Genomic DNA, 15,331 nt, shown 5'->3' with positions numbered 1-15,331 from the left:
CACCATGTATTTGACGTTGTTAATGACGTGATTTGAAAGCGACGGTCAGCTCCACCCACAAGTTTGTTGTGTGATTATTTTTACTTATGAGGAGCGCCACCTGCTGGAAATCAATTCATGCATGTTGCACCAAGCCTTCAGTTTGACTATGATTAATTAGAACTTAAATATTCTATTTTATGTCAAAGCGTGCTAAACTTGTATACATGATTACACCGTTGGATGCTGAATGTTGAACTATGCTGAATGTTTGGTTTGGGTCATTTGATTGTTTAATAAAACAGGAATTTATGAATTACCCAAGAGCATAATCTTACTCTTTCACTCTGCTTTGAAAACATTTACTTTCCTGTGGTCAAAGAGATGATTGGATTTGTATCACGTAGGCTTTCACAAATTTCAGGAGTTTGGAACATTATGTGACATTATATGTGAGAAAATATCGTAACAATACGTAATTGTTACTCTGGCATGAGATTGTACTGTTCCGTGGCATCTTGTGTAACCATGTCCACCCTCCCCAGTTTATGCATAAATGTATATGTGGGGATGAGCAGATGAATTGTTCCCTGTCTTCCCAATGCCCAAGCTACACAACAGTGTAGTTACAGAACAGAAAAACCATTGTTCTCATGGTGTGAATCAGGAAACATTCTCTCTCTCTCTCTCTCTGTGTGTGTGTGTGTGTGTGTGTGTGTGTGTGTGTGTGTGTGTGTGTGTGTGTGTGTGTGTGTGTGTGTGTGTGTGTGTGTGTGTGTGTGTGTGTGTGTGTGTGTGTGTGTGTGTGTGTGTGTGTAAGAGCCAACTATCAGTATGAACAGCATTCAACAAAAGGGGTCCAACAGTTACATAAGACTTGTACTGTACTGTGTGGAAAGTGTGTCTATCTCATTGAGTTTAAAGACAAGCTTTCTCTGTTAACCAAAACAAAAACAAGACACATATGTCTATAACAATGAGCAAAATATATACATAAATATTGGTTTGATACTGTGAAGTCAAATGTGGCATTTGAATTTGATATGAACAGTATGTGAAAAAGAATGGAAGAAAATAGCAAAAGCATTGTGTGCTTTTCAAAATTTTATTAAACTCAACTACTGATATGTACAGTTCATCTTTTGATTTTCGTGATCATTAAGTAATCTATACAAAGGAGAGAATAGAACATACAATTGTCAGTAAATCCTTGATAAAATAGCGTCCAATCATTATTGAACTATGGTACCATGAACATGCATGATTAGTTCAATTACAAAACAGCTACACAATGCCATTTCGACAAAAAACAGATGTGAAGGTGTAAAGATGTAAACATACATTCACACAGGAATGTGAAATTTCATTGAAGCTGTAATGGAAGCTGGACTGGTTCTGATTCTGTACTAAAACCTGAAGTGTAAATATACGGAGTTAGATTAGTTTCATAATTCACAAACAAACGTAACACGATTCACAAATGTATTTCATGATTCACAAATAAATGTAACGCGATTCACAAATGTATTTCGTGATTCACAAATGTAACGCGATTCACAAATAAATGACCCCATTACATTTGTTTGCAACCTGACGAACACGAGTTACAAATCGGAGAACACGAGTTACAAATCGGAGAACACGAGTTACAAATCGGACAAACACGAGTTACAAATCCCTGCGGTCCGTGTACTTTGCGGCCAATGGATTTTAGTTTTGAAATAAGAAAACCAATAGGAAAACAAAAAACGACACATTTTACGTTATCAGTTTTGATAATAGAAAACGGAAAACGAAAAAACGACCCGTTATCTGATTTTCATTGATGTGCTTAAACATGGAAATCGGGAATTAAAATAGTGTGTGGAAATCTTCTTTCTCAATTTTGCCTAGATTTTTGTGTTGTGACCCGGAAGTTGCTCCCACGAGCTTGACAGTCACATATTCATGATTTCAGCAGAGGGCGCATAGCAGAGCAGATGAACGATAAAATCGCTCGCAGAGCAATCGAGCCTCAATGCAAAATTGGATGAGGCCTACATCGGACTGAAGCATGGTTCCAGAGTCTCATCAGCCACCTCACAAAATAAAGAAAGTTCTACACCAAATTTGAATATTCTTCTATTAGTCTATTCTATAAGTATTCAATGCCTTTTAAAATTCAAAACATGTCACTGATTTGCTTCCATACAAATGGCAGCAGGCCCTCTGCTGACATCCTGAATATGTGGACCAGAGTGACTGTCAAGCTCGTGGGAGCAACTTCCGGGTCACAACACAAACATCTATGCAAAATTTAGAAAAAAGATTTCCACACACTATTTTACTTCCCAATTTCCATGTTTAAGCACATCAAACACAAACAGATAACGAAAAAATGACCCGTTTTCTGTTTTCTATTATCGAAACAAAAAACGGAAAATGGGTAGTTTTCCATTTTTTGTTTTCCTATTTCTAAATGGTAGTCGGGAAACAGCTCGTTTCACGATTTTGGTTTTCTAATTTCAAAACGAAAATACATTGGCCGCAAAGTACACGGACCCCCCTGCATTTGTGTGTGGATTTTTGGAACTTTCCTGACGTGCTTAGATTCACAAATGCATTTTTTCTAAAAGATATTCTCTGCAGCCTATCAGATCGTCTCTTCCAATTTTAGCCAATCACATTAACGTGTCTATGTGGACTTCAACAACCTGCCATAATAACGGACATTGTCTCCTTCAGATCACGAGCAATGTCGTCTGGTAGCATGTAGGTGAAATATTACTTGTTAATCTTATTAAACCGATTATCATACGTGATCGAATATTCTTGAGAATGGCAGGATCCATGTTTAGTCATTTTAAGTGTGTCCTAGGCTAACATTTAGCAAGCTAGCTGTGATTGGCTAAAATTGGAAGAGACATCTGATAGGCTGCAGAGGATATCTTTTAGAAAAAATGCATTTGTGAATCTAAGCACTTCAGGAAAGTTCCAAAAATCCACACACAAATGCAGGGATTTGTAACTCTTGTTTGTCCGATTTGTAACTCGTGTTCTCCGATTTGTAACTCGTGTTCTCCGATTTGTAACTCGTGTTCGTCAGGTTGCAAACAAATGTAATGGGGTCATTTATTTGTGAATCGCGTTACATTTGTGAATCACAAAATACATTTGTGAATCGCGTTACATTTATTTGTGAATCATGAAATACATTTGTGAATTGTGTTACGTTTGTTTGTGAATTATGAAACTAATCTAACTCCATATAAATGTACTATACCACAAGGAAGGACAACTACATCCTGTGTTCTTTTAATAATTTAATGTTTTGGATGTGTTTTCTTTCATAAAAACATATGGTCAGCTGTTGTGTGATGTGACCCATGTGCACAAAGAGAAATTGATCACACATCCCTATGCAAAAACAATGTATGACTGGAGGGAGTGCATAGCAATCAGGTCTGAGCTGTACCATTGGCTTCCAGTGTGTGGGTGGGCTTTTCCAAAGGAAGGACAGAAGGTACAACTTCTGGGGAGTGGAATATGCACCCGGAGCTGTGGGTATGAGGTGGGGAGGGGGTGGACTTGTTGTGATGTGAAGGGGGGGAGCTGGCTGGGGTGCGGGGATACCTGCGAGATGAGCGGGCAGGGGGCTCGGGGGACCGAGAGGAGGGGAGCTGCGAGCTGCTGTAGCTAGGGGGACTGCTGAGTTCAGGAGAGGAGCCCATGTTGTTGAGTGAGTCATGTTCACCCTTGGGAGAATCCTACCATGAGACAAAGAAAAGTCAGTATTAACACATACTGAAAAGATCCAAAGTAACCACCCAAATTTATAAGCAACATAACATTTAGTAATATTGTTAATTAGTTATTGTAAAATATGCATGTAAGTATATCAGTGTTTGAGAGCAATTGTATCATTTAAGAAACTCCTTTAATTCATGGTATGTGTCAAGCAGACTCACATCATCTTACATCCTTCATAGTAATGACAGGTAGACTTACTTCTTTAAGGATGTAGAGAGCCACTGGATTCTTGCATTTCTGCTCTGTCATTATTGGTACCACATCAACTGTAATTAAATCATAATTTAAACTTGGTAAACTTTGATAAAAATGCTATAATAATATGCTATGATAACATAATCTACTATGAGATTATTAGGTTATGAATTAGAGAGGAAGTGTTCCATACCTGCATGATTGATTGGAAAATGATCAGAGTGAGTGTGAAATGATCTTGATAGAGGCTTTCTAATAGGATGTTTTGGCCTAGAAGATAGAAAAGTAACATTTTAATTCATGAAAAGTCTGGCTTTTGCATGATCAGAGAAACATAATTTAAAAAATCGTAAAATTTTACAAATCTATACTATGAGTCATTGCTCACGTTCACATGACATTGTTATGTCTCACTTAAATGAAATACACTGAAATACACTGAAATAAGCCATAAAACTGGTAGAACATAAGAACAATGGAAAAAGTCGATTTCTGTCACAGTGTTCCGCACCAAGCCTCGGGAGGCGATCCATAAAAACATGCACCGGAGTGCCTAGAGAAAAACACCAGAGGATCCAGTGGAGGCTCTTACTTTTTTGAGGGCTTCCAGCAAGCACACACGGTCACCAGGGTGATGAGAAGGAAAATGCCCCCGGTGGAGAGAATGATGTAGAGGGAACTCCTTCCTTGGGAGACAGGGGTCATGGTATAGTTATATTGAAAAGGAAACAATGCCTCGCCACTGTTCAGTAGGCTCAAATGGGTTGTGCATACCCCTTCCACACACAAAGTGACACCCCCTTGACTATGAGACAGTTCATCTCTTTAAACATTTTCTTCCTACTCTTTAGTTTTCTGATACATACAGTAATGACGACTTTTACCTTCAAGCCTAAGTCTGTCTGTCTGTCTGTCTGTCTGTCTGTCTGTCTGTCTGTCTGTCTGTCTGTCTGTCTGTCTGTCTGTCTGTCTGTCTGTCTGTCTGTCTGTCTGTCTGTCTGTCTGTCTCTGTCTCTGTCTCTGTCTCTGTCTCTGTCTCTGTCTCTGTCTCTGTCTCTGTCTCTGTCTCTGTCTCTGTCTCTGTCTCTGTCTCTCTCTCTCTCTCTCTCTCTCTCTCTCTCTCTCTCTCTCTCTCTCTCTCTCTCTCTCTCTCTCTCTCTCTCTCTCTCTCTCTCTCTCTCTCTCTCTCTCTCTCTCTCTCTCTCTCTCTCTCTCTCTCTCTCTCTCTCTCTCTCTCTCTCTCTCTCTCTCTCTCTCTCTCTCTCTGAAATCAAGGCAACAAGAAAAGTTGCTACACTTACTGTACACAGTCAGTTTGATAGGCATGCTCTTCATACTGCCTATGGGGTTCTCCACTGCACAGCTATAAATGTCATCATCCACCATTAGCACACGTTTAATAGTCAAGTACTTCTGGTCAGGTGACAGCAGCAACCGTGTCTCATTGGTCATCAGTTTCCCGCCTTTCAACCAGCTGTATGTAGTCTTGGTTCCATTGTCATGGGAGCAGTTTAGGATAAAGTGCTCACTGAGTTCCAGAACAGAGGACGCTTCCATATGGACATATGGTCTGGATATGGGCTCTATGGGCAAGACGATTTGTTCAGGCATGTATTCATCGGCATAAAGGGCCTACACACAATCATACAATCAATGGTGAAGCAGTCAGAACAGATTGGAAACACAAACAACAAATCTAACTATCACATTTCTAGCTCCATCTCTGGACATCACTTACCATCAACGGTAAGCTCGATACTGCCCTCTCCAGTGAAGCTGTCGTCTGTGATGGAAATTTCCACCTCATAGGTGCCTTCATCTGACAGCTTGAGGTTGTGGAGGAGCAAGGTGCCATTCTCAAACACAAGGATGCGGTCCCGGTACTCTGGGCGCAGGTTACCGATGATCTCGGTACCAATTGACTGAACCACTGTTACGGGCTTATCCCTCTTCAGCTGCCACTTGATAACAGGTGGGTCAAGGCTGATGCTGCTGTAGCGGACAGAGAGGAGAGCTTCCCCTCCTAAAATTCCCCGGATTAGGGAGCCTTGGCTCGTGATGTTTACCCCTTCAACACCGCCTGAGGATGGGGGAGGAAAGGGGTCAACTATGGGTTAACACTTTACTATTTGGCCAGGTTCATGGGGCACAGATTAAAGCCTAAGCGGCTAGTAAAATAAACTATAGCCAGATCTTGCATTTTCCCCATATTGCCTTTAACAATTGGTGATCTAAGATCAGCAAGTTTACCTTTTTTAATCTGCATTTTTTCATTCAAGCATTTGTGGCTGACAAATGAGGTATCGAGAGAATATGCAAACAAATTACATCCTACTTGGTTTCAAGAGTAGGCTTTCTTTGCATATACAGCAAAGTTCATTGACCTGTGGTTAATCCCTCTGAGGAGAAGATGGTGATCAGATTCAGCCCACGCGTTGGACTGAGTGTCAAGTCCTGTAGCTAGCTACAGTAGCTCTGTTGCGAGCTGTGGTGGGAGGAAGCGAATGACTCTGCTCCAGTGTGAGCACCTCCTCCTCCTCTGCCGGAGCAGAGAACGCCGGAGCGAGTCTGTGTGGCGGCTCAGCATCACCGTGGTAACAGATCGCAATCCTATGGGACGGCTGGGATGAGCTAACAAAAGCAGGATTTGTTTGGCCCAATTTCCTCCCTGGCAGCCCATGAAAAGAGCACTCAGTGCAAAGCAGAGCTCTTTGATTGGCTAAAGCAGGGGACAGAGAGCCTCAGTGATTCTGATTACAACACCACAGCAGCGATACATGGAAACCACACCTCTGACACGATATTTACAGAAACAATACAATGGCAATATTTTTTTACAAATACGTACCACCTCCTACATTACATAAACATACAGTTGTTTTAGGGGTTAAAATATGAATCCATGTTTATTTAAGCCATGAAGACCTCAGAAATGAAGCTTGTTATGAGGCATTTGAAGTCCTGTAGAAAACATTTGAGTTTGAAACATTACTTGAATACGTGACTTATTTTCAACAGCTCCCTTCTCGTAAACTCTACGTGTTCATTAGTCATTGATGCAAAACTTTTAATTGGCTGCTGCGTTAGTGAGAAATGTAAGTGGACTTAAAAACATCAAAATAAATTAGTTGAATACTGAAATGTATAAGCAAAAATTATAAATAACTAAACAGATTCCTAGTAGACAAATGTCTTGGTAAAAAAAATTGTTCCACTCCAAGCCACTCTAATCTGGCATGAATGAAGCCGAACCTGCAACACACAGTTTTAATTCTCCTGACCGCTTTTTCTTGACTTTACCCCCCTGCATCTCAGTGTGGTACGGAAATTGCAGGTGGTGAAGACTGCCTGACACATCACCGGTACCCAGCTAACCTCGATCAACTTCCACCTGTGGAGGGTGAGAGGCATCATCAAGGACCCCTCTCACCCTAATCACTGACTCTTCTCCCCATTCCATCTAGGAAACGCTGCAATAGCCTCCGCTGTCCCTCCAGCAGGCTCAAGAACAGCTGACCACCTACTGAACCTTGGACTCAAAACTTGAACCCCGCTCTCTAATCTTCCACCCCTCCCTACCTTCCATCTAGACATCCTTGCACAACCTTGCACCTACATTTTATTGCACTGTTTCGCACAATTAATTATTTAAGCAGTACTTGTCCCCCATTTCCGTACACTGCACTGTTGCACTGTTCCAGAGCATTCCACTACTCAACTTGTTACCTCATGTTACTGGTTATTGCACTGTTCCCCTTCTCTATTGCCATAATACGTTGATCGCACTTAATACCTCAGTTTATAAGCTATTACTATTTGCACATTTGGTTAGAGGCTAACTGCATTTCACTGGCTCTGTACTTGTACTCTGCACAATGAAAATAAAGTGGACTCTAAAGTAATCTAATGTTAGGTCAGTACAAATTTAGTGGCTTGAAAATAGTTTTACTAACCTGAAAGGCAGAAAACATGGAGACACCAGAGTAGCAAAAGTCGAGGAGCGGCTAGAGCTTTTGAGAGAGCCTCCTTCTCTGCCTTCATCTTGGGTCTAACACTCCGTTTCTCTCCCAGAAAATTTGCATGATTTGTCCACTCTGGGCACGTCCCTGGAGAAAGCACACAGCCATTCCTCTAAGGCTGGGATCAGATGGAACTGGGTGCAAACTGCACACAAAAGCCAATGCACCAGCAGGACAAATTGTGTGTGTTGTGTGAGAAAGAGAGAGCAAGTGAGAGAGAAAGAAAAATAGGGAGAGAGGAGAAGTAGGCATTGTTCATGTACAAGACTCAAAACAACAACGTTCGAAAGTAATGGAACTTTTTCTTTTTTGTTGGTGGTACTTGGAAGTAAATTCACCCTAAAAATGGGATGCACTCTTGAAATCCATTTCATGACACAGCTCTCTTCAAACGAAATCAAATACAAAGTATTTGTATAGCCCTTTTTACAAGCAATGTCACAGACGGATTCACATACGCCCATTGAAGTGCCCCTCATCAAACCTAAACCCTCGAAGAAGACAAAGAAAACCTCCCAGAAAAACTCATTTAAGAAACAATTGAAGAAACCTTGGGAGGAGCAAATACTTAGTTTGGATTCTTCTTGTCTCTGTATCTGAGTTGTGCTTTTGAGACCTTTGCCTAATATTGGCGTAACAGGGCAGGCAGGTCAGATAAGTGGACAGGAGGTAAGTATAAGTACCAACACATAAGTCATGATAAATACTGAGAACATATGATGAAGCGGCCAAGAACAAAACTGATGAAAAACAAAAGATCTGAAAGCAAGTGAAGGCAGGTGTGTACCGAGCAGGTGCAGTGGAAGATGTGGTCTGGATCAACTTGAGCCTGGAGCCACACCCACATGGCAGCAAAGGCAGGCCCAATCTAACAGGATTAGCTGACAGGAGCTAGCTGGAGTAGCTTTAGAAATGGACAATCATGGTGGCAATTTGACCCAAAGGGAGATTTTGTCACCTGCCATGACGACTGGAATTCTGGATGGTATTGCAATGACCTCCCAGAGCCAGGCGGGTGCCCAGTACGCAAAAGAAACTGACAGGGAACTATGCAGGAGGCTGTGGGGAGACAGGAGGCTGTGGGGAGACAGGTGGTATGGGCTGGACAGACAAGATTCTAACCTGTGGGAGTTGGGTAGAGCTGGACTTGGCTGAAGAAACTGGTGAACTGGGTGGCATGGGGTCACTGTCGGATTGGGAGGCAGTAATCTTCTCCAGGAGTAGAGTCCGCTGATGTGGTTGAGAGGTCATGAGGCACTGCACAGCCTGACCAAACTCAAACACCAAGAACAGGCGATTCTCTGCTGGGTCCATGGTGGGCCAGATCCTTCTGAATACGGGTAGTGGAGCAAGAAGTACCCAAATACTGAGCAGGTGGAGGTGAAGATGTGGTCTGGATCAACTGGAGCCTGGAGCCACACCCACAACCACAGACAGACAGGGGAAAACAGGAAAAACTGGGGGAAAGGGAAACAGAAGGGAAAAAGCAGAGACACGGCCAGAACCGTGACAATGGGAATCAGACCCGCAAATGCCCAAATTTCCTTACAGTGATGCACTTATGAGGAATGTCCATCTGGGAAATATGGTTAATTTGTACATGGGTTCTGTATAATCATTTAATAAAAGTTTATAATGGTTTATAAATAAGTTAATAGTTAATTATTTATTCCTGGTTCAGAAAGACAAAGTGCAGTTGTTTACTACCTGAAAAATATTTAGGGTCTGTCATGGAGTATGCAGGTAAATGATGCATTTCTATAAAAATGGAATAAATAATTGAAAAAATATCCTCATTTAACTGAAGCTGAACAGGCAATTGAAACAATCTCAATATTATACCACACTATTTTGAGAGAGAACAAGGACTCAACTTATGGACTTGTTATGTTATGGACTCTCTTAAAGTGGTCTGCTGAACCTGAAGAAAAACTAAACTGGTAGTGAGAAACTGAACCAGGAAAATTGTCTATTAGATGCCACTGCTGCCACTGCTGACTTTCTGTGCGGTTACAGCATGGGTATCTGGCATATAAACCCATCTCTATTCATAACCATTATCACATTATTCTGAAGGTCTTATTTCTGTACTATGCCAGTGGGAATGTGGAGCATGTGTTCCAGAGTGGACAAATTTAACACAAAACATTCAATGTTCTCGTTCAAAGATGTTGACTCTGGTGAGCTAAACACTGTAACTATCTCCAAATATTGAACCTTGCATGCCAAAAATGATAGAATCTTTGATTCGCTCTCAGCTAAACTCTTTTGTTCTATTGTGCAATTTTTTTCAACCAAGTTCATAATTGGTATGTCACATCTAGTCACACAGGAGCTTTGACCAAAATGACTTTCCTTCTAATCACTTCTGCCTTTTCACTGTTACACTTGGCACTAATACAAGGCTGAAGGATCTCTCTTACAAATTTGATGTTTGCCACAGTTTCAGTCTTATCCTGCAGTTACAGTTTTATCTCTGTGTAAGTGAGGTAAGAAGAGGAAACAACAAAGATGAACCGAGCAGTTGCTGTTATTAACAACTCTATTTTAGATAATAATGTCAAACATATTTAAGTTGTATTGATTTTCTTTTACATCATGATAGTGAGACATAAGTGTTTACAATACATTGAATCAAACATGATCAAAAGATAAATACATTACCTTGTTTTCCGGTTTGGAAAAGGCTGTTTACAGTTGTTACAGTATCTGTCCCACCACTTACTGTGATGTACAGGTTTATTAATAATGAACAAGGTGATTTGGAAAGCATATTATATTCTAACACCTACATTTGAAGTTGGGAAATGTTTTATTGTTTATTGGTTAGTTTTTATACCCAGCCATCCAGTTCTCCATACAGTACAACTCCATGTAAAGGGTGAGATTTGAAACCTTGTATTGTTTATAAAAGGCTTGCAACAATCAGCTAATATAATTCCCAAATGTGTTTGAGTATTACAGCATAGTCAGTGAGGCACCTTTGTTACATGACATCCATTTCACAATTTAAACCTTCATAATTCTAAATAAATGAGTTTAGCTGGTTTTACTAATACAATCCACAAGTTTAATACATTTTAAGAGGGATTGGAGGAATACATGACCTGTCTCACTTTATCAAAATGTTATAAATGTTAGAAAATGTTCTGTTAAAGAATGTCTAATTCTATAGTAACTCCCTCTGCTGTTCATTGGAAAACATAACAAGTTCAAGTGCCGACTCAGAACCAAAGGTAGAATCATTTGTTTACTATAAAGGATATAAAGTAAGATATTTAATTTTGTATTTACTCAGTGTAGGTATTCTAATATATCTATGAGTTTGTGGCAGGGAAGATATAATATTTTACTTACTAAAATTGTGGTAGGGTAGCAACTGTCTGCAGGTTTTTGAAGTCACCATGAATGCATCACCATGAATGAATAACTTCCTTCTCAAAATAGCCTGGCATGTAATTTGTTGTACACGTGATATTTCCCGAAAGGAGGTCCTAAACTTGTGCCATCAGATCGGATACCTCTAATCTTGCTATCAAGACATTCTGCATTCGTTTTCTGTGTGTTTATAACAAATTCCATTGTCACCCTTCTCTTGTCTTCCAGATTTTACGGTAGCACATTAAACTATGCATATGTCTGGTTAGCATTAGATTTGTGTTGTGACAAGTGTTCCAGTGTTTTGCCTACTGCCATTGACTTCTGCCTTTTTGTGTTTGTACATGAACTACCCCTTCCCACCCACGAGGCCTCCTCCCTCACCCCCTCTACAGTGACAACTCTCTCCATTCAGGAGGGTGAAGTTAACAGACTTTTCAAGAGGCAGAACCCCCGCAAAGCAGCTGGGCCGGACTCTGTCTCTCCTGCCACCCTCAAGCACTGCGCTGACCAGCTGTCTCCGGTGTTCACCTACATCTTTAACACCTCCCTGGAGACATGCCATGTGCCAGCCTGTCTCAAGTCCTCCACCATCATCCCTGTGCCCAAAAAGCCAAGGCCAACAGGACTCAATGACTACAGACCCGTCGCCCTGACCTCTGTGGTAATTAAGTCTTTTGAGCGCCTTGTGCTGGCACACCTCAAAGCCATCACAGACCCTTTCCTGGACCCACTGCAGTTTGCCTACAGAGCCAACAGATCTGTGGATGACGCCGTTAACATGGCCCTCCACTTCACCCTACAGCACCTGGACTCCCCAGCATCCTATGCCAGGATCCTGTTTGTGGACTTCAGCTCTGCCTTCAACACTATCATCCCTACCCTGCTTCAGGACAAGCTCTCCCAGCTGAACGTGCCTGACTCCACCTGCAGATGGATCACAGACTTCCTGTCTGACAGGAAGCAGTGCGTTAAGCTGGGAACACAAGTCTCTGACTCCCGGTCCATCAGCATCGGATCTCCTCAGGGCTGCGTCCTTTCCCCTCAGCTCTTCTCCCTGTACACCAACAGCTGCACCTCCAGTCATCCGTCTGTCAAACTTCTGAAGTTTGCGGACGACACCACCCTCATTGGGCTCATCTCTGACGGGGATGAGTCTGACTATAGGTGGGAAGCTGACAACCTGGTGACCTGGTGTAGCCAGAACAACCTAGAGCTCAATGCTCTTAAGACAGTGGAGATGGTTGTGGACTTCAGGAAGAATACAGCCCCACTCACCCCCATCACCCTGTGCGACTCCCCAGTCAACACTGTGGAGTCCTTCCGCTTCCTGGGCACCATCCTCTCCCAGGACCTCAAGTAGGAACTGAACATCAGCTCCCTCACCAAAAAAGCACAACAGAGGATGTACTTCCTACGGCAGCTGAAGAAATTCAACCTTCCAAAGACAATGATGGTGCACTTCTACACAGCCATCATTGAGTCCATCCTCACCTCCTCCATCACCATCTGGTACGCTGCTGCCACTGCCAAGGACAAGAGCAGACTGCAGCGTATCATCTGCACTGCTGAGAAGGTGATCGGCTGCAATCTGCCTACCCTCGAGGACCTGCACACCTCGAGGACCCTGAGGCGTGCGAGGAAGATTGTGGCCGATCCCTCCCACCCTGGTCACTCCCTGTTCCAGCTACTCCCCTCTGGCAGAAGGCTGCGGTCCATCAGGACCAAAACCTCACGCCATAAGAACAGTTTCTTTCCATCTGCTACTGGCCTCTTCAACAAGGCCAAGGACTCCCATTGACATTCATTCACTTATTTAACTATTATAAGTCCATCTAATGGCAATTCAGTATGCATAAGCCACTTTATCTCAGTATCCGATTGCACTATGTTGACCATTCACGCTGCTCATTCTATTCTTATTTTTATAAATATTTTATTTTATATTTAAATTGTTGTATTCTTAGATTGTTTAGTTCTTAGAAATAGTTAAACTTTTGTACTTTTACTTAATTTAAGATCTGTATATGTTTAGTGTTTGCACCTCCCTGCCACAGTAAATTCCGTGTTTGTATAACATACATGGCGAATAAACCGAATTCTGATTCTGATTCTCATTCTACATTGTAAGGAGGAAGTAATTAATCTTGGTAGATTCAAACCGGTAACTCTGTAGGTACCAACCTATGTTATGCAATTGTTATTGTGGAGTCAGGTGGCTGAGTGTTTAGGGAATCGGGCTAGTAAGCAGAAGGTTGCTGGTTCGATTCCCTGGCCGTGCATAATGACGTTGTGTCCATGGGCAAGGAACTTCACCCTACTTGCCTCGGGGGAATGTCCCTGTACTTACTGTAAGTTGCTCTGGATAAGAGCGTCTGCTAAATGTGTAAATGTTATTGTCACGGCCACAGCCGTGCCCCCCCCCGGTTTCAGTTTTTTGCCCTGCCCTAGTGTTTCCCTGTCATTGTCTTCACCTGTTCTCGTTAGCGTTATTGTGTCCACCTGTGTGTCGTTTGGTTCTGTGTATTTAGGTTTCTGTTTTGTGTCCAGTCTTTTTCTTGTCCTTACCATACCTGTCTGTGTGAGTACCCTATCTGTTCCCGTTTTTGAGAAAATAAAACCCTTGTTTCTGCCATGCCTGCCGACTCCCCTGCGTTTGGGTCCAACCCCACCTCACGTCGTGACAGTTATGACAGTATGATGTAAAACAATGTTTGCATAAATAGGGATAGATATTCTGGGATAAAGCTTCCTATATGGCTGTTTGCAGGCATGGACGGATTTTAGTCCCTTTTGTTCTACTCGTGCTCTCTGCCATGAACCTTATAAACTTTCCCCTTATGAATCCTTGATATGCTGAGCTACATCTCGGATAGCATGTCACATACACCTCTTACACATGGTTGGCTACTGAACACATGGCAGTAATCGTTCTCCCAAGTTCAGAGAAAATCAAGTGGTGTATTCTAAAGGGTGGGGGTGTAACGGAGGGAGTGGTGGGTTAGGATGGGAATATCATATTGGTGTTGGCAATAATGGTTGGTTGCTATTGGAAACCTCTGAAAAATTTATGTTTGATGACTCCCACCTCCGTGTGCAAGCACATTGCATTAGCATCCCAGAGCCGTTTCCTCCACTTCATGGCGACGTGAGTGGGAGCATGCGTAGGTGGCTTATGGGCTGACCGGCTCCAGAGAAGCCTGAGTGCAGGCATCAATACAAGAGAGTTCAACTTGAAGAAGTAAAAGTGGAGAGAAATATCTAACGAGCCGCTTTGACATAGAGACATGGCTGTTTGTGCATAACCATAGATGTAGACAGGTCTATGGGCACCAAACTGGCAAGAAAACACAATGCTGAAGATAGCGAGCTATCTTTAAATGCATGTCAAATTAAATTCCAGTCTTCTCTGTATCCTGGGCTTTTTCGCTACTATAGTCTATCTACCAGAGTTTTTAAAGAAGCGCCACACTGTGGTGCCATTCACTTTACTTGACTTGACACCACAGCCTCCCATCTATGCAAATACATAAAAAAATGAATCTCTACATCTCCAGGATTGCCAAAGGATTCCCAACCACCAACCCTTCCAATAACTCCCGATGACCACCATTGCAATCAATTTCACTCTGATCTGTCTCACCTAAGAGATACAGAAGCTGCAAAATGCAGAAGCGCTGTATCTGTTGCGTGCCTCACGATCTGGCCTTTTAGCCGACATTAAATATAACTGAGGCACTAGGGGGAGGGTAATCGGGAAGAGATAATTACCACATGCTCCAGTTTTTTTGTCCATTGTGATTTGTGCATAGTAATTAAAACATGAGTGCTGGGTAAAAAGTTGCCCATTGTGTTTTAGTCTAGGAGGATCACATGGGAAACAAGAAAGCCAGGAGAGGAAGTAGTGGGAGGATGGTAAGTTGTTTAGGCTTTAAACAACTTAACAGTTCTCCTGTTTTTGAGTGGGGAGT

At 42.2% G+C, this 15,331-nt stretch overlaps 1 protein-coding gene across 1 annotated transcript; it reads right to left on the bottom strand.

Annotated features, from left to right (window-relative positions):
* Positions 1-3,209: 3,209 nt before the first annotated feature.
* hepacamb (hepatic and glial cell adhesion molecule b) lies at positions 3,210-8,536 on the bottom strand. The gene is made up of 7 exons (XM_062486169.1): positions 7,917-8,536; positions 5,702-6,043; positions 5,265-5,546; positions 4,556-4,649; positions 4,157-4,233; positions 3,967-4,034; positions 3,210-3,725 (listed from the first exon to the last, which is right to left on the bottom strand). The coding sequence occupies exons 1-7, from the start codon at positions 8,002-8,004 to the stop codon at positions 3,417-3,419; spliced, it is 1,260 nt and encodes a 419-aa protein (XP_062342153.1). The 5' UTR covers positions 8,005-8,536; the 3' UTR covers positions 3,210-3,416.
* Positions 8,537-15,331: the final 6,795 nt, after the last annotated feature.

Source organism: Osmerus eperlanus, chromosome 19 (genome assembly GCF_963692335.1).
Source record: "Osmerus eperlanus chromosome 19, fOsmEpe2.1, whole genome shotgun sequence".
Classification (NCBI taxonomy): domain Eukaryota; kingdom Metazoa; phylum Chordata; class Actinopteri; order Osmeriformes; family Osmeridae; genus Osmerus; species Osmerus eperlanus.
Note: the sequence above shows the minus strand (reverse complement) of the source record. Positions and strands in the feature narration are given on the sequence as shown.